This window comes from Engystomops pustulosus, chromosome 11, assembly GCF_040894005.1.
Source record: "Engystomops pustulosus chromosome 11, aEngPut4.maternal, whole genome shotgun sequence".
Lineage (NCBI taxonomy): Eukaryota > Metazoa > Chordata > Amphibia > Anura > Leptodactylidae > Engystomops > Engystomops pustulosus.
In genome coordinates this window covers 90,809,632-90,834,332 of record NC_092421.1, presented here as the reverse complement: position 1 = coordinate 90,834,332, position 24,701 = coordinate 90,809,632, and the positions used below count along the sequence as shown (strand labels likewise).

The 24,701-nt window shown below is 48.6% G+C and overlaps 1 protein-coding gene across 1 annotated transcript in view; it reads right to left on the bottom strand.

Moving 5' to 3' along the window:
* Window positions 1-24,701, bottom strand: part of IFFO1 (intermediate filament family orphan 1) — a 140,640-nt gene that overhangs the window by 101,614 nt on the left and 14,325 nt on the right. The window contains exon 2 of the mRNA XM_072129700.1: window positions 582-642. Coding sequence (XP_071985801.1) covers window positions 582-642 — 61 coding nt within the window. The remainder of the gene's footprint in view (window positions 1-581; window positions 643-24,701) is intronic.

Sequence of the window (24,701 nt, the reverse complement as noted above, 5' to 3'; positions counted from 1 at the left end):
TGTGGGGTGTGCACTCTGCATGCTCCCCATTAAGGGGTCTCCATGCTCCTGTTTGTGGGGTGTGCACTCTGCATGCTCCCCATTAAGGGGTGTCCCATGCTCCTGTTTGTGGGGTGTGCACTCTGCATGCTCCCCATTAAGGGGTGTCCCATGCTCCTGTTTCTGGGGTGTGCACTCTGCATGCTCCCCATTAAGGGGACTCCATGCTCCTGTTTGTGGGGTGTGCACTCTGCATGCTCCCCATTAAGGGGTGTCCCATGCTCCTGTATGTGGGGTGTGCACTCTGCATGCTCCCCATTAAGGGGTGTCCCATGCTCCTGTTTCTGGGGTGTGCACTCTGCATGCTCCCCATTAAGGGGTGTCCGCACATCAATATTATTCACGGGCAAAAAAAATGAGTGGCCCCAAAATGTGGAAGAGGTGCAAATGTTTTCATTTTTTCCACTCTCTGATTCCGGCTTTCTGATACATCATATCACATATGGAGTCCTGAATCATTGGGCACAGTCCTAGAGAAGGCGTGTCCTGCTCTCTGACTGTATGTGCAACCTCCAGGCGCAAATATAGATGGATGTCCTCACCTCGTCCAGCTCATTCACCCTCTGCTGCAGCTGAACGCGAGCCGAGTACTCCTCCTCCCACCTGCAAGACACCGACATCACAGGATCACAGCCAGGAGAGAGGCGCTTATACCCAAACCCAAGTTATCACTGACTGCTCCACAATTATTACTGACTGCTCCACAATTATCACTGACTGCTCCACAATTATTACTGACTGCTCCACATTTATTACTGACTGCTCCACATTTATTACTGACTGCTTCACATTTATTACTGATTGCTCCACATTTATTACTGACTGCTCCACATTTATTACTGACTGCTCCACATTTATTACTGACTGCTCCACAATTATTACTGACTGCTCCACATTTATTACTGACTGCTCCACATTTATTACTGACTGCTCCACATTTATTACTGACTGTATCACATTTATTACTGACTGCTCCACAATTATTACTGACTGCTCCACATTTATTACTGACTGCTCCACAATTATTACTGACTGCTCCACATTTATTACTGACTGCTCCACATTTATTACTGACTGCTCCACATTTATTACTGACTGCATCACATTTATTACTGACTACATCACATTTATTACTGACTGCTCCACATTTATTACTGACTGTATCACATTTATTACTGACTACATCACATTTATTACTGACTACATCACATTTATTACTGACTGCTCCACAATTATTACTGACTGCTCCACATTTATTACTGACTGCTCCACAATTATTACTGACTGCTCCACATTTATTACTGACTGCTCCACATTTATTACTGACTGCTCCACAATTATTACTGACTGCTCCACATTTATTACTGACTGCTCCACATTTATTACTGACTGCTCCACAATTATTACTGACTGCTCCACATTTATTACTGACTGTATCACATTTATTACTGACTACATCACATTTATTACTGACTACATCACATTTATTACTGACTGCTCCACAATTATTACTGACTGCTCCACATTTATTACTGACTGCTCCACATTTATTACTGACTGCTCCACAATTATTACTGACTGCTCCACATTTATTACTGACTGCTCCACAATTATTACTGACTGCTCCACATTTATTACTGACTGCTCCACATTTATTACTGACTGCTCCACATTTATTACTGACTGCTCCACAATTATTACTGACTGCTCCACATTTATTACTGACTGCTCCACAATTATTACTGACTGCTCCACATTTATTACTGACTGTATCACATTTATTACTGACTACATCACATTTATTACTGACTGTATCACATTTATTACTGACTGCTCCACATTTATTACTGACAGTATCACATTTATTACTGACTACACCACATTTATTACTGACTGTATCACATTTATTACTGACTGCTCCACATTTATTACTGACTGTATCACATTTATTACTGACTACATCACATTTATTACTGACTGCTCCACATTTATTACTGACTGTATCACATTTATTACTGACTGCATCACATTAATTACTGACTGCATCACATTTATTACTGACTGCTCCACAATTATTACTGACTGCTCCACATTTATTACTGACTGCTCCACATTTATTACTGACTGCTCCACATTTATTACTGACTGCTCCACATTTATTACTGACTACACCACATTTATTACTGACTACACCACATTTATTACTGACTGCATCACATTTATTACTGACTGCTCCACATTTATTACTGACTGCATCACATTTATTACTGACTGCACCACATTTATTACTGACTACATCACATTTATTACTGACTGTACCACATTTATTACTGACTACATCACATTTATTACTGACTACATCACATTTATTACTGACTGCATCACATTTATTACTGACTGCACCACATTTATTACTGACTATATCACATTTATTACTGACTGCTCCACATTTATTACTGACTGCACCACATTTATTACTGACTATATCACATTTATTACTGACTGCTCCACATTTATTACTGACTGCATCACATTTATTACTGACTGCATCACATTTATTACTGACTGCTCCACATTTATTACTGACTGCATCACATTTATTACTGACTGCATCACATTTATTACTGACTGTATCACATTTATTACTGACTGTATCACATTTATTACTGACTGCATCACATTTATTACTGACTGCATCACATTTATTACTGACTGCTCCACATTTATTACTGACTGTATCACATTTATTACTGACTGCATCACATTTATTACTGACTGTATCACATTTATTACTGACTGCATCACATTTATTACTGACTGCTTCACATTTATTACTGACTGCATCACATTTATTACTGACTGCTCCACATTTATTACTGACAGCTCCACATTTATTACTGACTGTATCACATTTATTACTGACTGCACCACATTTATTACTGACTGCATCACATTTATTACTGACTGCTCCACATTTATTACTGACTACATCACATTTATTACTGACTGTATCACATTTATTACTGACTACATCACATTTATTACTGACTGTATCACATTTATTACTGACTGCATCACATTTATTACTGACTGCTCCACATTTATTACTGACTGCTCCACATTTATTACTGACTGTATCACATTTATTACTGACTACATCACATTTATTACTGACTGTATCACATTTATTACTGACTGCACCACATTTATTACTGACTGCTCCACATTTATTACTGACTGCATCACATTTATTACTGACTGCTCCACATTTATTACTGACTACATCACATTTATTACTGACTGTATCACATTTATTACTGACTGCATCACATTTATTACTGACTGTATCACATTTATTACTGACTGCATCACATTTATTACTGACTGCTCCACATTTATTACTGACTGCACCACATTTATTACTGACTGTATCACATTTATTACTGACTGCATCACATTTATTACTGACTGCATCACATTTATTACTGACTGCATCACATTTATTACTGACTACATCACATTTATTACTGACTGCACCACATTTATTACTGACTGCTCCACATTTATTACTGACTGCATCACATTTATTACTGACTGCATCACATTTATTACTGACTGCTCCACATTTATTACTGACTGTATCACATTTATTACTGACTGCATCACATTTATTACTGACCACATCACATTTATTACTGACTGCATCACATTTATTACTGACTGCATCACATTTATTACTGACTGCTCCACATTTATTACTGACTGTATCACATTTATTACTGACTGTATCACATTTATTACTGACTGTACCACATTTATTACTGACTGTACCACATTTATTACTGACTGCATCACATTTATTACTGACTGCTCCACATTTATTACTGACTGCATCACATTTATTACTGACTGTATCACATTTATTACTGACTACATCACATTTATTACTGACTGCTCCACATTTATTACTGACTACATCACATTTATTACTGACTGCATCACATTTATTACTGACTGTATCACATTTATTACTGACTGTATCACATTTATTACTGACTGCTCCACATTTATTACTGACTGCTCCACATTTATTACTGACTGTATCACATTTATTACTGACTGTATCACATTTATTACTGACTGCTCCACATTTATTACTGACTGTATCACATTTATTACTGACTGCTCCACATTTATTACTGACTGCTCCACATTTATTACTGACTGCTCCACATTTATTACTGACTGTATCACATTTATTACTTTATTATTACATTACACATTTACTACATTACTGACACTGTTGGGTGTGATGGTGTGGGGGGCTGTGCTGGTGACACTGTTGGGTGTGATGGTGTGGGGGGCTGTGCAGGTGACACTGTTGGGTGTGATGGTGTGGGGGGCTGTGCAGGTGACACTGTTGGGTGTGATGGTGTGGGGGGGCTTTGCTGGTGACACTGTTGGGTGTGATGGTGTGGGGGGCTGTGCTGGTGACACTGTTGGGTGTGATGGTGTGGGGGGCTGTGCTGGTGACACTGTTGGGTGTGATGGTGTGGGGGGCTGTGCAGGTGACACTGTTGGGTGTGATGGTGTGGGGGGCTGTGCAGGTGACACTGTTGGGTGTGATGGTGTGGGGGGCTGTGCTGGTGACACTGTTGGGTGTGATGGTGTGGGGGGGCTTTGCTGGTGACACTGTTGGGTGTGATGGTGTGGGGGGGCTTTGCTGGTGACACTGTTGGGTGTGATGGTGTGGGGGGCTGTGCTGGTGACACTGTTGGGTGTGATGGTGTGGGGGGCTGTGCTGGTGACACTGTTGGGTGTGATGGTGTGGGGGGCTGTGCAGGTGACACTGTTGGGTGTGATGGTGTGGGGGGGCTGTGCTGGTGACACTGTTGGGTGTGATGGTGTTGGGGGGGGGGCTCTGCTGGTGACACTGTTGGGTGTGATGGTGTGGGGGGGCTTTGCTGGTGACACTGTTGGGTGTGATGGTGTGGGGGCTGTGCTGCTGACACTGTTGGGTGTGATGGTGTGGGGGGGCTTTGCTGGTGACACTGTTGGGTGTGATGGTGTGGGGGGGCTTTGCTGGTGACACTGTTGGGTGTGATGGTGTGGGGGGGCTTTGCTGGTGACACTGTTGGGTGTGATGGTGTGGGGGGCTGTGCTGGTGACACTGTTGGGTGTGATGGTGTGGGGGGCTGTGCAGGTGACACTGTTGGGTGTGATGGTGTGGGGGGGCTTTGCTGGTGACACTGTTGGGTGTGATGGTGTGGGGGGCTGTGCAGGTGACACTGTTGGGTGTGATGGTGTGGGGGGCTGTGCAGGTGACACTGTTGGGTGTGATGGTGTGGGGGGCTGTGCAGGTGACACTGTTGGGTGTGATGGTGTGGGGGGCTGTGCTGGTGACACTGTTGGGTGTGATGGTGTGGGGGGCTGTGCTGGTGACACTGTTGGGTGTGATGGTGTGGGGGGGCTTTGCTGGTGACACTGTTGGGTGTGATGGTGTGGGGGGGCTTTGCTGGTGACACTGTTGGGTGTGATGGTGTGGGGGGGCTCTGCTGGTGACACTTTTGGAGATTTATACTGGAGCAGCAGGGTTACCACAGCATTCTGCGACGGCTGCAGATTGTTTGGGGTGAGCTGGACTGCAGAGTGAAGGCAAAGGGGCCGACAAGTGCTGAGCATCTCTGGTAGCTCCTCCAAGACGGTGGGAGACCTCTCCAGGTGACTACCTCTTGTATCTCATGGAGAGAAGCCCAGACTGTGCAGAGCAGTGATCCCAGCACAAGGACCCGGAATATAAGAGATTCTCTGGGGTCTCACACTTTTCCAGATGTGGTAATTCAGAGTTTCAATTTTTATAATCATGAAAATAAAGAAAACTCTTTGAATGAGAAGGAGGGTGCAGGCGTTTGCTCTGTGCTGTATATATATATATATCCATCCCTCTAACCTTTCTGTCTACATTCAGTGACACAATAACTTTCCTCCTTTGTGGCCCCCATGGCACAGACACTGATGTGAGTAATGATCTGTGTACTGCGCTGCACTATATGTTGGTGCTATGCTTGTTCTCCTGTCTGTGTCTTTCTGCTGCTCTCCATCTCCTGTCATTCCTGTCATGTGACTCAGGATAAATCCTTTGTACATTCTTCAGATTTGGATTCCTGGGTCCCCACAGCTGAAGCCCCCGCAGTGACTATTATGGGGTCCCCGATCCCCGAGGAGGAGATGCAGGGCTTGTTCATAAGGGGGGTCCCCGATCCCCGAGGAGGAGATGCAGGGCCGGATCATAAGGGGGGGTCCCCGATCCCCGAGGAGGAGATGCAGGGCCGGATCATAAGGGGGGTCCCCGATCCCCGAGGAGGAGATGCAGGGCCGGATCATAAGGGGGGTCCCCGATCCCCGAGGAGGAGATGCAGGGCCGGATCATAAGGGGGGTCCCCGATCCCCGAGGAGGAGATGCAGGGCCGGATCATATAGATCCGGCCCTGCATATATATATATATATGTATATAGCAACAAATAGATAAGTGCATCTACATTTTTATTTCCTGATATTCATTGTGTGATTTTTATTGCAACCAAGTAGAGCTGAAGGTATTTTACTTGCATAATCTGTATATTGTGTGGGGGGTATAGGGAGGCAGTCACCTTGCTTATCTAGACAGTATAGTCACAGGTGCTGCCTAATTAATAGTGGGGTGTGGCTATGTAATTAGCAGCCTTTATATACTTCTGTGGTCAGTTTGTTTGGTGGTTTGCAGCCAGATCTTGTGCAGTGAGCTCTGCAGATTTTTGTGGCAGATAACTTTTAAAAAAGCATCAGGAAAGCGAGTGTATGAGCTTGGCGGCGAGTGTGCATTGATCTGAAGTGTGTGCACTGTCTTAAGTGTGACTTAGGTTTAAGGGACCTAAGTTTGAGGGGCTTTAGCAGGTAACTTCTGTGTTTTGTGTTACTTTGGCTGTAGATTCTTCTTTCTGTGCATATTTCTATTGTAATCCCCATTAGAATAATGGACTCCATAAGTGGCATTGCTACACAGTGTACATCCTGTGCCATGTATGTGTACACCCTGTGCCATGTATGTGTACATCCTGTGCCATGTATGTGTACATCCTGTGCCATGTATGTGTACATCCTGTGCCATGTATGCTTTCCTTGAACAGCCGTTCGAGGGGGAATACTGCTGTGTGGGGTGTGTGAGGGGTATATACTGCTGTGTGGGGTGTGTGAGGAGTATATACTGCTGTGTGGGGTGTGTGAGGGGGTATATACTGCTGTGTGAGGGGGTATATACTGCTGTGTGGGGTGTGTGAGGGGGGTATATACTGCTGTGTGGGATGTGTGAGGGGGGGGGGTATATACTGCTGTGTGGGGTGTGTGAGGGGGTATATACTGCTGTGTGGGATGTGTGAGGGGTATATACTGATGTGTGAGGGGGGTATATACTGCTGTGTGGGATGTGTGAAAATTGCTCATCTGGAAGCCCAGATTCTGGATCTCAATGAGCAAGTTTCAAGGCTGCGGGCAATTGATAATATGGAACGAAGTTTGCTGCTCCTGGAGCACAAACTCTCTGGGGAAGATGGTTGTAGGGAGGGAAGTATGGAGGTGCAGAGTGAGGGGGCAGATGGGTGTGGGGAGGGAAGTATGGAGGTGCAGAGGGAGGGGGCAGCTGGGTGTGGGGAGGGAAGTATGGAGGTGCAGAGTGAGGGGGCAGCTGGGTGTGGGGAGGGAAGTATGGAGGTGCAGAGTGAGGGGGCAGATGGGTGTGGGGAGGGAAGTATGGAGGTGCAGAGTGAGGAGGCAGATGGGTGTGGGGAGGGAAGTATGGAGGTGCAGAGTGAGGGGGCAGATGGGTGTGGGGAGGGAAGTATGGAGGTGCAGAGTGAGGAGGCAGCTGGGTGTGGGGAGGGAAGTATGGAGGTGCAGAGTGAGGGGGCAGATGGGTGTGGGGAGGGAAGTATGGAGGTGCAGAGGGAGGGGGCAGCTGGGTGTGGGGAGGGAAGTATGGAGGTGCAGAGTGAGGGGGCAGATGGGTGTGGGGAGGGAAGTATGGAGGTGCAGAGTGAGGGGGCAGATGGGTGTGGGGAGGGGAGTATGGAGGTGCAGAGTGAGGGGGCAGATGGGTGTGGGGAGGGAAGTATGGAGGTGCAGAGTGAGGGGGCAGATGGGTGCGGGGAGGGAAGTATGGAGGTGCAGAGTGAGGGGGCAGATGGGTGTGGGGAGGGAAGTATGGAGGTGCAGAGGGAGGGGGCAGCTGGGTGTGGGGAGGGAAGTATGGAGGTGCAGAGTGAGGGGGCAGATGGGTGCGGGGAGGGAAGTATGGAGGTGCAGAGTGAGGGGGCAGATGGGTGTGGGGAGGGAAGTATGGAGGTGCAGAGGGAGGGGGCAGCTGGGTGTGGGGAGGGAAGTATGGAGGTGCAGAGTGAGGGGGCAGATGGGTGTGGGGAGGGAAGTATGGAGGTGCAGAGTGAGGGGGCAGATGGGTGTGGGGAGGGAAGTATGGAGGTGCAGAGTGAGGGGGCAGATGGGTGTGGGGAGGGAAGTATGGAGGTGCAGAGTGAGGAGGCAGATGGGTGCGGGGAGGGAAGTATGGAGGTGCAGAGTGAGGGGGCAGATGGGTGCGGGGAGGGAAGTATGGAGGTGCAGAGTGAGGGGGCAGATGGGTGCGGGGAGGGAAGTATGGAGGTGCAGAGTGAGGAGGCAGCTGGGTGTGGGGAGGGAAGTATGAAGGTGCAGAGTGAGGGGGCAGCTGGGTGTGGGGAGGGAAGTATGGAGGTGCAGAGTGAGGGGGCAGATGGGTGTGGGGAGGGAAGTATGGAGGTGCAGAGTGAGGGGGAAGATGGGTGTGGGGAGGGAAGTATGGAGGTGCAGAGTGAGGGGGCAGCTGGGTGTGGGGAGGGAAGTATGGAGGTGCAGAGTGAGGGGGCAGATGGGTGTGGGGAGGGAAGTATGGAGGTGCAGAGTGAGGGGGCAGCTAGTTGGGTAACATGTAGAAGGCGGGGTAGAGGGAAGAGTTGTAGAGAGTCTAGTCCTGTTCTGGTGCACCCCAATAAGTTTGCCAGGCTGGCGGATGAGGGGGATATCAGCTCTGGGGTAGCAATGCTGCAGAAAGATGTGGCCTCTAGCACCCAGGGGAATGTCTGCTCCAGTAAGAAGGGTAATGGGAGCACAGGCAAGGTCAGACAGGTGCTGGTAGTGGGAGATTCCATTATTAGGGGAACACACAGGGCAATCTGTCACAAAGACCGTGCATACCGAACAGTGTGTTGTTTGCCGGGTGCTCGGGTTCGGCATGTTGCGGATCGGGGTGACGGATTACTGGGAGGGGCTGGTGAGGAACCAGCGGTCATGGTCCACATTGGCACTAATGACAAAGTAACAGGTAGGTGGAAGGTCCTTAAAAATGATTTCAGAGATTTAGGCCATAAGCTCAGGGCAAGGACCTCAAAGGTAATTTTCTCCGAAATACTGCCTGTACCACGTGCCACACCAGAAAGGCAGCGGGAGATCAAGGAGGTAAATAAGTGGCTCAAAAGTTGGTGTAGGAAGGAGGGGTTTGGGTTCATGGAGAACTGGGCTGACTTTTCTGTGGGCTACAGGCTCTACAGTAGGGATGGGCTGCACCTCAATGGGGAGGGGGGCCGCTGTTTTAGGGGAAAAAATGGCTAGAAGGTTGGAGGAGTGTTTAAACTAGAGACCTGGGGGGAGGGCAACTACACTTGTGCAGGGCAAATAGACAGTGTACATAGAGAGCTGGGAAGAGTCATAGTCCATGGGGGAGGAAGGGGGGCTGGAATGAGATTGGGGAATAAGAACAAAAGGAATACGGACAGGGAAAACCATATAAAGTGCATGTACACAAATGCCAGAAGCCTCACAAACACAATGGAGGAACTGGAACTCTTGATGTTGGAGCGGAAATATAATATAGTGGGTATCAGCGAGACATGGCTGGACAGTAGCTATGACTGGGCTGTTACTATAGATGGTTATAGTCTTTTTAGAAAGGATCGTATAAATAGACAAGGGGGAGGGGTTTGTTTATATGTGAATTCTCGCCTCAAGCCCGTCCTGCGAGATGACATCAGTAACGCACATGTGGAGTCCCTATGGGTGGAGATAAGGGGAGGGAAAAAGAATAATAAAATATTACTAGGGGTTTGTTATAAGGCTCCAAATATAATGGAGGCAGCAGAGGAAATGCTGATAAGTGAAATGGATGCGGCTTCAAAGCATGGTGAAGTACTTATCATGGGGGACTTCAATTACCCAGATATCGACTGGGGGGCAGAAACCTGCAGGTCCTTCAAAGGCAGCAGGTTCTTGTCAACAACAAAAGACAATTACCTGTCGCAACTAGTCCTGGAGCCAACAAGAGGGGGGGGCACTGCTGGACCTTATCCTTACCAACAGACCTGATAGGGTATCAAAACTACAGGTTGGGGGGAACCTGGGGAATAGTGATCATAATATCATTGATTTTGTATTACGCTTTACTAAGCACGTTAGTGAAGGGGCAACCAACACTCTAAACTTCAGGAGGGCAAATTTTCAGCAACTAAGGGAAGATCTTATAGGCATAGACTGGGATAATGCTCTCAAAGACAAAAGCCCCCCCCCAAAAATGGGACTTTTTCTCATATATTCTGAAAAAGTCCTGTGAGAAACACATACCTTATGGGAAAAAGCATAAAAGGAACAAGAAAAAGCCAATGTGGCTAACTAGTCTTGTAAGGAAAGCAATAAGCGAGAAAGATAAAGCGTTTAAGGTGCTAAAACGTGAAGGTAGCGATGAGGCATTACAGGATTATAGAGAGAAAAATAAATCCTGTAAAAAGCAGATAAAGGCCGCAAAAATAGAGACTGAGAGAAATATTGCCAGGGAGAGCAAAAATAATCCCAAATTATTTTTCAAGTATATAAATGATAAGAAACTAAAAACAGAGAGTGTGGGTCCCCTTAGAAATAACATGGGGGTCATGGTGGAAGGAGATGAGGAAAGGGCCAATCTACTGAATGTCGTCTTCTCAACTGTCTTTACCCAGGAAAATCCCCTGGTGGAAGACACAATGAGGAATAATGTAAATTCTTTTTATAATGTCAACAGTTTAACCCAGGAAGAGGTACGGCGCCGCCTCGCAACCACTAAGATAGATAAATCACCGGGGCCAGATGGCATACACCCCCGGGTTCTGCATGAATTATGTACCGTGATAGACAAACCGTTATTTTTAATATTTGAAGATTCACTGAGGACTGGTTATGTTCCACAGGACTGGCGCATAGCAAATGTGGTACCAATATACAAAAAAGGATCAAATAGCGATCCTGGAAACTACAGACCCGTGAGTCTAACTGCTGTGGTGGGGAAAATATTTGAGGGGTTTATTAGAGATGCTATCCTGGAGTATCTCACTGTGCACAACCTTATAACCCAGCGTCAGCATGGGTTTATGAGAGATCGGTCCTGTCAGACTAATCTGATTGGTTTCTACGAGGAGGTAAGTTCAAGACTGGATCTGGGGGACGCTGTGGATGTTGTATATCTGGACTTTTCAAAGACATTTGACACCGTGCCACATAAAAGGTTGGTATATAAAATGAGACTACTGGGAATAGGAGAAAATCTGTGTATCTGGGTAAGTAATTGGCTTAGTGATAGAAAACAGAGGGTGGTCATTAATGGCACATTCTCAGATTGGGTTGATGTTACCAGTGGAGTGCCACAGGGGTCAGTATTGGGGCCACTTCTTTTTAATATTTTTATTAATGACCTTGTAGTGGGTTTACAAAGTCAAGTTTCAATATTTGCAGATGATACTAAGCTGTGTAAAGTAATAAATACTGAGGTCGATAGTTTAGCATTACAGAGGGATTTGTGGAAGCTTGAGGAGTGGGCAGAGAAATGGTTGATGAGGTTTAATGTAGATAAATGTAAAGTTATGCACTTGGGCCATGGAAACAAAAAGTATAATTATGTTCTTAACGGTCAATTACTTAGTAAAACTGAAGCTGAAAAGGACTTGGGGGTATTGGTGGATGGTAAACTTAATTTTAGTGACCAGAGCCAGGCGGCTGCTGCTAAAGCAAATAAAATAATGGGATGTATCAAGAGAGGAATAGATTCTCATGATAAAGACATAGTTTTGCCCTTATACAAATCCCTGGTCAGACCACACATGGAATATTGTGTACAGTTTTGGGCACCAGTATATAAAAAGGATATAGTAGAGCTGGAACGGGTGCAGAGGAGAGCAACCAGGATTATTAGGGGAATGGGGGGACTAGAATACACTGACAGATTACAAAATTTGGGATTATTCAGTTTAGAAAAAAGACGACTGAGGGGAGACCTCATTACAATGTACAAATACCTGAACGGACAGTACAAGGATCTCTCCAAAGATCTTTTTATACCTCGGCCTGTGACCAGGACAAGGGGGTATCCTCTACACCTAGAGGAGAGGAGGTTCTACCATCACCATAGACAGGGGGCATCCTCTACACCTAGAGGAGAGGAGGGTCTACCATCACCATAGACAGGGGGCATCCTCTACACCTAGAGGAGAGGAGGCTCTACCATCACCATAGACAGGAGGCATCCTCTACACCTAGAGGAGAGGCGATTCTACCATCACCATAGACAGGGGGCATCCTCTACACCCAGAGGAGAGGAGGTTCTACCATCACCATAGACAGGGGACATCCTCTACACCTAGAGGAGAGGAGGTTCTCCCATCACCATAGACAGGGGGCATCCTCTACACCTAGATGAGAGGAGGCTCTACCATCACCATAGACAGGGGGCATCCTCTACACCTAGATGAGAGGAGGCTCTACCATCACCATAGACAGGGGGCATCCTCTACACCTAGAGGAGAGGAGGTTCTACCATCACCATAGACAGGGGCATCCTCTACACCTAGAGGAGAGGAGGTTCTACCATCACTATAGACAGGGGACATCCTCTACACCTAGAGGAGAGGAGGTTCTACCATCACCATAGACAGGGGGCATCCTCTACACCTAGAGGAGAGGCGATTCTACCATCACCATAGACAGGGGGCATCCTCTACACCCAGAGGAGAGGAGGTTCTACCATCACCATAGACAGGGGACATCCTCTACACCTAGAGGAGAGGAGGTTCTCCCATCACCATAGACAGGGGGCATCCTCTACACCTAGATGAGAGGAGGCTCTACCATCACCATAGACAGGGGGCATCCTCTACACCTAGAGGAGAGGAGGTTCTACCATCACCATAGACAGGGGCATCCTCTACACCTAGAGGAGAGGAGGTTCTACCATCACTATAGACAGGGGACATCCTCTACACCTAGAGGAGAGGAGGTTCTACCATCACCATAGACAGGGGGCATCCTCTACACCTAGAGGAGAGGAGGTTCTACCATCACCATAGACAGGGGCATCCTCTACACCTAGAGGAGAGGAGGTTCTACCATCACTATAGACAGGGGACATCCTCTACACCTAGAGGAGAGGAGGTTCTACCATCACCATAGACAGGGGGCATCCTCTACACCTAGAGGAGAGGAGGTTCTACCATCACCATAGACAGGGGACATCCTCTACACGTAGAGGAGAGGAGGTTCTTCCATCACCATAGACAGGGGGCATTCTCTACACCTAGAGGAGAGGAGATTCTACCATCACCATAGACTGGGGGCATCCTCTACACCTAGAGGAGAGGAGGTTCTACCATCACCATAGACAGGGGACATCCTCTACACCTAGAGGAGAGGAGGTTCTACCATCACCATAGACAGGAGGCATCCTCTACACCTAGAGGAGAGGAGGTTCTACCATCACCATAGACAGGGGGCATCCTCTACACCTAGAGGAGAGGAGGTTCTACCATCACCATAGACAGGGGGCATCCTCTACACCTAGAGGAGAGGAGGTTCTACCATCACCATAGACAGGGGACATCCTCTACACCTAGAGGAGAGGAGGTTCTACCATCGCCATAGACAGGAGGCATCCTCTACACCTAGAGGGGAGGAGGTTCTACCATCACCATAGACAGGGGGCATCCTCTACACCTAGAGGAGAGGAGGTTCTACCATCACCATAGACAGGGGACATCCTCTACACCTAGAGGAGAGGAGATTCTACCATCACCATAGACAAAGGTTCTTTACTGTAAGAGCAGTGAGACTGTGGAACTCTCTGCCGCTGGAGGTTGTTATGGAGGACTCTATGTACATGTTCAGGAGAGGCCTGGATGCCTTTCTGGAGAGAAAAAATATCACGGGTTATGGGGATAAAACATTTATTTAATTCTTGAAGGTTGGACTTGATGGACTTGCGTCTCCTTCCAGCCTTATATACTATGATACTATGATACTATGTGGGGGGTCCCCGATCCCCGGAGGAGGAGATGCAGGGCCTGATCATAAGGGGGGTCCCCGATCCCCGAGGAGGAGATGCAGGGCCGGATCATGTGGGGGGTCCCCGATCCCCTGAGGAGGAGATGCAGGGCCGGATCATAATGGGGGTTCCCGATCCCCTGAGGAGGAGATGCAGGGCCGGATCATAAGGGGGGTTCCCGATCCCCTGAGGAGGAGATGCAGGGCCGGATCATAAGGGGGGCCCCCGATCCCCTGAGGAGGAGATGCAGGGCCGGATCATAAGGGGGGCCCCGATCCCCTGAGGAGGAGATGCAGGGCCGGATCATAAGAGGGGTCCCCGATCCCCGAGGAGGAGATGTATGGAAGCCGCGATGGTCCATACAAGCCTGGCAGGAGGAGGGAGTGAGGGGATTTCCGGGTGATTCTTTATTACTAATTTTAGTCGCAGTCATTGGTGACAGAAATGTTTGTGATTTTTAGAATGCAGTTTGTATCATGGAGTCTCCTTAGGCCTCGGCCTGCGCCCCTCAGGGTTGACAGCTGCACGGTGTGGATTGTGTGTGACGGTTGTGCTCCGGGCCCTGAGGAAGCAGCTGCTCCAGCACATAAACATCATGGACTCCATTACTGGGACTCTGTTACCTCCAGCACATACACATCATGGACTCCATTACTGGGACTCTGTTACCTCCAGCACATACACATCATGGACTCCATTACTGGGACTCTGTTACCTCCAGCACATAAACATCATGGACTCCATTACTGGGACTCTGTTACCTCCAGCACATACACATCATGGACTCCATTACTGGGACTCTGTTACCTCCAGCACATACACATCATGGACTCCATTACTGGGACTCTGTTACCTCCAGCACATACACATCATGGACTCCATTACTGGGACTCTGTTACCTCCAGCACATACACATCATGGACTCCATTACTGGGACTCTGTTACCTCCAGCACGTACACATCATGGACTCCATTACTGGGACTCTGTTACCTCCAGCACATAAACATCATGGACTCCATTACTGGGACTCTGTTACCTCCAGCACATACACATCATGGACTCCATTACTGGGACTCTGTTACCTCCAGCACATAAACATCATGGACTCCATTACTGGGACTCTGTTACCTCCAGCACATACACATCATGGACTCCATTACTGGGACTCTGTTACCTCCAGCACGTACACATCATGGACTCCATTACTGGGACTCTGTTACCTCCAGCACATACACATCATGGACTCCATTACTGGGACTCTGTTACCTCCAGCACGTACACATCATGGACTCCATTACTGGGACTCTGTTACCTCCAGCACATACACATCATGGACTCCATTACTGGGACTCTGTTACCTCCAGCACATACACATCATGGACTCCATTACTGGGACTCTGTTACCTCCAGCACATACACATCATGGACTCCATTACTGGGACTCTGTTACCTCCAGCACATACACATCATGGACTCCATTACTGGGACTCTGTTACCTCCAGCACATACACATCATGGACTCCATTACTGGGACTCTGTTACCTCCAGCACATACACATCATGGACTCCATTACTGGGACTCTGTTACCTCCAGCACATACACATCATGGACTCCATTACTGGGACTCTGTTACCTCCAGCACATACACATCATGGACTCCATTACTGGGACTCTGTTACCTCCAGCACATACACATCATGGACTCCATTACTGGGACTCTGTTACCTCCAGCACATACACATCATGGACTCCATTACTGGGACTCTGTTACCTCCAGCACATACACATCATGGACTCCATTACTGGGACTCTGTTACCTCCAGCACATACACATCATGGACTCCATTACTGGGACTCTGTTACCTCCAGCACATACACATCATGGACTCCATTACTGGGACTCTGTTACCTCCAGCACATACACATCATGGACTCCATTACTGGGACTCTGTTACCTCCAGCACATACACATCATGGACTCCATTACTGGGACTCTGTTACCTCCAGCACATACACATCATGGACTCCATTACTGGGACTCTGTTACCTCCAGCACATACACATCATGGACTCCATTACTGGGACTCTGTTACCTCCAGCACATACACATCATGGACTCCATTACTGGGACTCTGTTACCTCCAGCACGTACACATCATGGACTCCATTACTGGGACTCTGTTACCTCCAGCACGTACACATCATGGACTCCATTACTGGGACTCTGTTACCTCCAGCACGTACACATCATGGACTCCATTACTGGGACTCTGTTACCTCCAGCACGTACACATCATGGACTCCATTACTGGGACTCTGTTACCTCCAGCACGTACACATCATGGACTCCATTACTGGGACTCTGTTACCTCCAGCACATACACATCATGGACTCCATTACTGGGACTCTGTTACCTCCAGCACATACACATCATGGACTCCATTACTGGGACTCTGTTACCTCCAGCACATACACATCATGGACTCCATTACTGGGACTCTGTTACCTCCAGCACATACACATCATGGACTCCATTACTGGGACTCTGTTACCTCCAGCACATACACATCATGGACTCCATTACTGGGACTCTGTTACCTCCAGCACATACACATCATGGACTCCATTACTGGGACTCTGTTACCTCCAGCACATACACATCATGGACTCCATTACTGGGACTCTGTTACCTCCAGCACATACACATCATGGACTCCATTACTGGGACTCTGTTACCTCCAGCACATACACATCATGGACTCCATTACTGGGACTCTGTTACCTCCAGCACATACACATCATGGACTCCATTACTGGGACTCTGTTACCTCCAGCACATACACATCATGGACTCCATTACTGGGACTCTGTTACCTCCAGCACATACACATCATGGACTCCATTACTGGGACTCTGTTACCTCCAGCACATACACATCATGGACTCCATTACTGGGACTCTGATACCTCCAGCACATACACATCATGGACTCCATTACTGGGACTCTGTTACCTCCAGCACATACACATCATGGACTCCATTACTGGGACTCTGTTACCTCCAGCACATACACATCATGGACTCCATTACTGGGACTCTGTTACCTCCAGCACATACACATCATGGACTCCATTACTGGGACTCTGTTACCTCCAGCACATACACATCATGGACTCCATTACTGGGACTCTGTTACCTCCAGCACATACACATCATGGACTCCATTACTGGGACTCTGTTACCTCCAGCACATACACATCATGGACTCCATTACTGGGACTCTGATACCTCCAGCACATACACATCATGGACTCCATTACTGGGACTCTGTTACCTCCAGCACGTACACATCATGGACTCCATTACTGGGACTCTGTTACCTCCAGCACGTACACATCATGGACTCCATTACTGGGACTCTGTTACCTCCAGCACATACACATCATGGACTCCATTACTGGGACTCTGTTACCTCCAGCACATACACATCATGGACTCCATTACTGGGACTCTGTTACCTCCAGCACATACACATCATGGACTCCATTACTGGGACTCTGTTACCTCCAGCACATACACATCATGGACTCCATTACTGGGACTCTGTTACCTCAAGAACAACCAGTGCAGGACTTGCCCAGAACAGCCAATGAAATGGCAGCTTTCATTTTTCAAAGGGCCTTCTAGAAATGAGAGCTAGCATCTGATTGGTTTGCTAGGACTTTTCTGATTTAGTTCACAATTGAACAAAACCAAAACTATAAATGACAGCGGAGGGGCCCGAAATACATGTGCAGGGGCCCAGAGATCACCAGAACAGGGGCCCGAAATACATGTGCAGGGGCCCAGAGATCACCAGAACAGGCGCCCGAAATACATGTGCAGGAGCCCAGAGATCACCAGAACAGGGGCCCGAAATACATGTGCAGGGGCCCAGAGATCACCAGAACAGGGGCCCGAAATACATGTGCAGGAGCCCAGAGATCACCAGAACAGGGGCCCGAAATACATGTGCAGGGGCCCAGAGATCACCAGAACAGGCGCCCGAAATACATGTGCAGGGGCCCAGAGATCACCAGAACAGGGGCCCGAAATACATGTGCAGGGGCCCAGAGATCACCAGAACAGGGGCCCGAAATACTTGTGCAGGGGCCCAGAGATCACCAGAACAGGGGCCCGAAATACATGTGCAGGGGCCCAGAGATCACCAGAACAGGGGCCCGAAATACATGTGCAGGGGCCCAGAGATCACCAGAACAGGGGCACGAAATACATGTGCAGGGGCCCAGAGATCACCAGAACAGGGGCCCGAAATAAATGTGCAGGGGCCCAGTGATCACGAGAACAGGGGCCCGAAATACATGTGCAGGGGCCCAGAGATCACCAGAACAAAAGCTCGAAATACATGTGCAGGGGCCCAGAGATCACCAGAACAGGGGCCCGAAATACATGTGCAGGGGCCCAGTGATCACCAGAACAGGGGCCCGAAATACATGTGCAGAGGCCCAGTGATCACCAGAACAGGGGCCCGAAATACTTGTGCAGGGGCCCAGAGATCACCAGAACAGGGGCCCGAAATACTTGTGCAGGGGCCCAGAGATCACCAGAACAGGGGCCCGAAATACATGTGCAGGGGCCCAGAGATCACCAGAACAGGGGCCCGAAATACATGTGCAAGGGCCCAGAGATCACCAGAACAGGGGCCCGAAATACATGTGCAGGGGCCCAGAGATCACCAGAACAGGGGCCCGAAATACATGTGCAGGGGCCCAGAGATCACCAGAACAGGGGCCCGAAATACATGTGCAGGGGCCCAGAGATCACCAGAACAGGGGCCCGAAATACATGTGCAGGGGCCCAGAGATCACCAGAACAGGGGCCGCTGAGGGTCTGCTACCCAGGGGTCGCTGAGGGTCTGCCGCCCAGGGGCCTCCTGATACCTGGAGCCGACCCTGCTCTCTGCTGACCTGACATCTTGGCGTGAGAGGAGGATGATGGTGGCCATGAGTGGCATTGGGCGCTGACCTTCACATGTCTTGGACTTGGATGTTGCAAATCCAACACCGGATCCACCAAAATCTTAGGACTAAACTGCAGAAAAATCCTCCTCAAATCGTGAACTTGTGACGCGGTGGAGAGAGGCCCAGAGCATACGAGGTGGAGGTCCCTGTAACGCTCTACACGTGAGGGCCCGGGGCTCCCAGAATCCCGGACATTCCTGCGCTGTGACTACATGAAGGAGGCGACGTCGTGTCCGGACCCATCGCAGGTGATGAGTAACAATCTGCTTCACTTTCATGTCCTGCAGGGAAATATCTGTGAGAGGTTGTCGCTGCGGTTATGTCGTACGTAGAGGCGCCTTGGACGCCATGACATCACAGAGCACCACGTGTGCCGCCACGGTATTACACTGACCACGAATACTGTTAGTGGCTCTGAGGCTTATTAATGAGATTTCATTAACTCTTTAATCTATGGAGGAAAAGAAAATTGTCCATTTTTTTCCCCATCTTTTTGGGGGTCGTACCATATGACCTTTATCCTATAGATCACTGTGATTACGGTGATACCTCATTTATATCACTTTTTAATATATTTTTACAATTTTACAGGAAAAAAAAACTAATATAAAGAAAATCTCATTTGTTTTTGCATCGCCATAACGTTAATATTTTTTGGCTTCGGGCTTATTTTTTACGTGTTGACTTGTCCTTTTCATCTCCGATAAGGAGCCGGCGCCAGAAGCATGACGTAATATTACTGCATATAACGCACCTCCTGCCAGTGATATTACGCCAAATGTCGGGAAGGGGTTAAAGTTATTAAAGGGGAAATTTGTCATCTGCCCCAAATACAAAGTGAATGTCCCATTAACTATACAGAAAATAGTCCGACCCTTTAAATGTCTCTTCTGTGATCTCACCCATTGGCTGCAATGAAACAAAGTTCTTTTTTTTTTTGCTCATTAATGTTAACTCTGCCCCCCCCCCCGCCATAACAGTGTCACCTACACATCCCCCATAACAGTGTCACCTACACATCCCCCATAACAGTGTCACCTACACCTCCCCCATAACAGTGTCACCTACACCTCCCCCATAACAGTGTCATCTACACATCCCCCATAACAGTGTCACCTACACATCCCCCCATAACAGTGTCACCTACACCTCCCCCATAACAGTGTCACCTACACATCCCCCCATAACAGTGTCACCTACACATCCCCCATAACAGTGTCACATACACATCCCCCATAACAGTGTCACCTACACATCCCCCCATAACAGTGTCACCTACACCTCCCCCATAACAGTGTCACCTACACATCCCCCCATAACAGTGTCACCTACACATCCCCCATAACAGTGTCACCTACACCTCCCCCATAACAGTGTCACCTACACCTCCCCCATAACAGTGTCATCTACACATCCCCCCATAACAGTGTCATCTACACATCCCCCATAACAGTGTCACCTACACTTCCCCCATAACAGTGTCACCTACACATCCCCCATAACAGTGTCACCTACACATCCCCCATAACAGTGTCACCTACACATCCCCCATAACAGTGTCACCTACACATCCCCCATAACAGTGTCACCTACACATCCCCCCATAACAGTGTCACCTACACCTCCCCCATAACAGTGTCATCTACACATCCCCCATAACAGTGTCACCTACACATCCCCCATAACAGTGTCACCTACACATCCCCCCATAACAGTGTCATCTACACATCCCCCCATAACAGTGTCACCTACACATCCCCCATAACAGTGTCACCTACACATCCCCCCATAACAGTGTCACCTACACATCCCCCATAACAGTGTCACCTACACATCCCCCCATAACAGTGTCACCTACACATCCCCCCATAACAGTGTCATCTACACATCCCCCATAACAGTGTCACCTACACCTCCCCCATAACAGTGTCATCTACACATCCCCCATAACAGTGTCACCTACACATCCCCCATAACAGTGTCACCTACACATCCCCCCATAACAGTGTCATCTACACATCCCCCCATAACAGTGTCACCTACACCTCCCCCCATAACAGTGTCACCTACACATCCCCCCATAACAGTGTCACCTACACATCCCCCATAACAGTGTCACCTACACATCCCCCCATAACAGTGTCATCTACACATCCCCCCATAACAGTGTCACCTACACATCCCCCATAACAGTGTCACCTACACATCCCCCCATAACAGTGTCACCTACACATCCCCCCATAACAGTGTCATCTACACATCCCCCATAACAGTGTCACCTACACATCCCCCATAACAGTGTCACCTACACATCCCCCATAACAGTGTCACCTACACATCCCCCCATAACAGTGTCACCTACACATCCCCCATAACAGTGTCACCTACACATCCCCCATAACAGTGTCATCTACACATCCCCCATAACAGTGTCATCTACACCTCCCCCCATAACAGTGTCATCTACACATCCCCCCATAACAGTGTCACCTACACATCCCCCATAACAGTGTCACCTACACATCCCCCATAACAGTGTCACCTACACCTCCCCCATAACAGTGTCACCTACACATCCCCCCCATAACAGTGTCACCTACACATCCCCCCATAACAGTGTCACCTACACATCCCCCATAACAGTGTCACCTACACATCCCCCCCATAACAGTGTCACCTACACATCCCCCCCATAACAGTGTCACCTACACATCCCCCCATAACAGTGTCATCTACACATCCCCCCATAACAGTGTCATCTACACATCCCCCCATAACAGTGTCACCTACACATCCCCCATAACAGTGTCACCTACACATCCCCCATAACAGTGTCACCTACACATCCCCCATAACAGGGTCATCTACACATCCCCCCATAACAGTGTCATCTACACATCCCCCCATAACAGTGTCACCTACACCTCCCCCATAACAGTGTCATCTACACATCCCCCATAACAGTGTCACCTACACATCCCCCATAACAGTGTCACCTACACCTCCCCCCATAACAGTGTCACCTACACATCCCCCCATAACAGTGTCACCTACACATCCCCCCATAACAGTGTCACCTACACCTCCCCCATAACAGTGTCACCTACACATCCCCCCATAACAGTGTCACCTACACATCCCCCATAACAGTGTCACCTACACATCCCCCCATAACAGTGTCACCTACACATCCCCCATAACAGTGTCACCTACACCTCCCCCATAACAGTGTCACCTACACATCCCCCATAACCGTTTCACCTACACATCCCCCCATAACAGTGTCATCTACACATCCCCCATAACAGTGTCACCTACACATCCCCCATAACAGTGTCACCTACACATCCCCCATAACAGTGTCACCTACACATCCCCCCACAACAGTGTCACCTACACATCCCCCATAACAGTGTCACCTACACATCCCCCATAACAGTGTCATCTACACATCCCCCCATAACAGTGTCACCTACACATCCCCCCATAACAGTGTCACCTACACATCCCCCATAACAGTGTCACCTACACATCCCCCATAACAGTGTCACCTACACCTCCCCCATAACAGTGTCACCTACACATCCCCCCCATAACAGTGTCACCTACACATCCCCCCATAACAGTGTCACCTACACATCCCCCATAACAGTGTCACCTACACATCCCCCCCATAACAGTGTCACCTACACATCCCCCCCATAACAGTGTCACCTACACATCCCCCCATAACAGTGTCATCTACACATCCCCCCATAACAGTGTCATCTACACATCCCCCCATAACAGTGTCACCTACACATCCCCCATAACAGTGTCACCTACACATCCCCCATAACAGTGTCACCTACACATCCCCCATAACAGGGTCATCTACACATCCCCCCATAACAGTGTCATCTACACATCCCCCCATAACAGTGTCACCTACACCTCCCCCATAACAGTGTCATCTACACATCCCCCATAACAGTGTCACCTACACATCCCCCATAACAGTGTCACCTACACCTCCCCCCATAACAGTGTCACCTACACATCCCCCCATAACAGTGTCACCTACACATCCCCCCATAACAGTGTCACCTACACCTCCCCCATAACAGTGTCACCTACACATCCCCCCATAACAGTGTCACCTACACATCCCCCATAACAGTGTCACCTACACATCCCCCCATAACAGTGTCACCTACACATCCCCCATAACAGTGTCACCTACACCTCCCCCATAACAGTGTCACCTACACATCCCCCATAACCGTTTCACCTACACATCCCCCCATAACAGTGTCATCTACACATCCCCCATAACAGTGTCACCTACACATCCCCCATAACAGTGTCACCTACACATCCCCCATAACAGTGTCACCTACACATCCCCCCACAACAGTGTCACCTACACATCCCCCATAACAGTGTCACCTACACATCCCCCATAACAGTGTCATCTACACATCCCCCCATAACAGTGTCACCTACACATCCCCCCATAACAGTGTCACCTACACATCCCCCATAACAGTGTCACCTACACATCCCCCATAACAGTGTCACCTACACATCCCCCCACAACAGTGTCACCTACACATCCCCCATAACAGTGTCACCTACACATCCCCCATAACAGTGTCACCTACACATCCCCCATAACAGTGTCACCTACACCCCCCCATAACAGTGTCACCTACACATCCCCCATAACAGTGTCACCTACACATCCCCGCCATAACAGTGTCACCTACACATCCCCCATAACAGTGTCACCTACACATCCCCCATAACAGTGTCATCTACACATCCCCCCATAACAGTGTCACCTCCACATCCCCCATAACAGTGTCACCTACACATCCCCCCATAACAGTGTCACCTACACATCCCCCATAACAGTGTCACCTACACATCCCCCCATAACAGTGTCACCTACACCTCCCCCATAACAGTGTCACCTACACATCCCCCCATAACAGTGTCACCTACACATCCCCCATAACCGTTTCACCTACACATCCCCCCATAACAGTGTCATCTACACATCCCCCATAACAGTGTCACCTACACATCCCCCCATAACAGTGTCACCTACACATCCCCCATAACAGTGTCACCTACACCTCCCCCATAACAGTGTCACCTACACCTCCCCCATAACAGTGTCACCTACACATCCCCCATAACCGTTTCACCTACACATCCCCCCATAACAGTGTCACCTACACATCCCCCCATAACA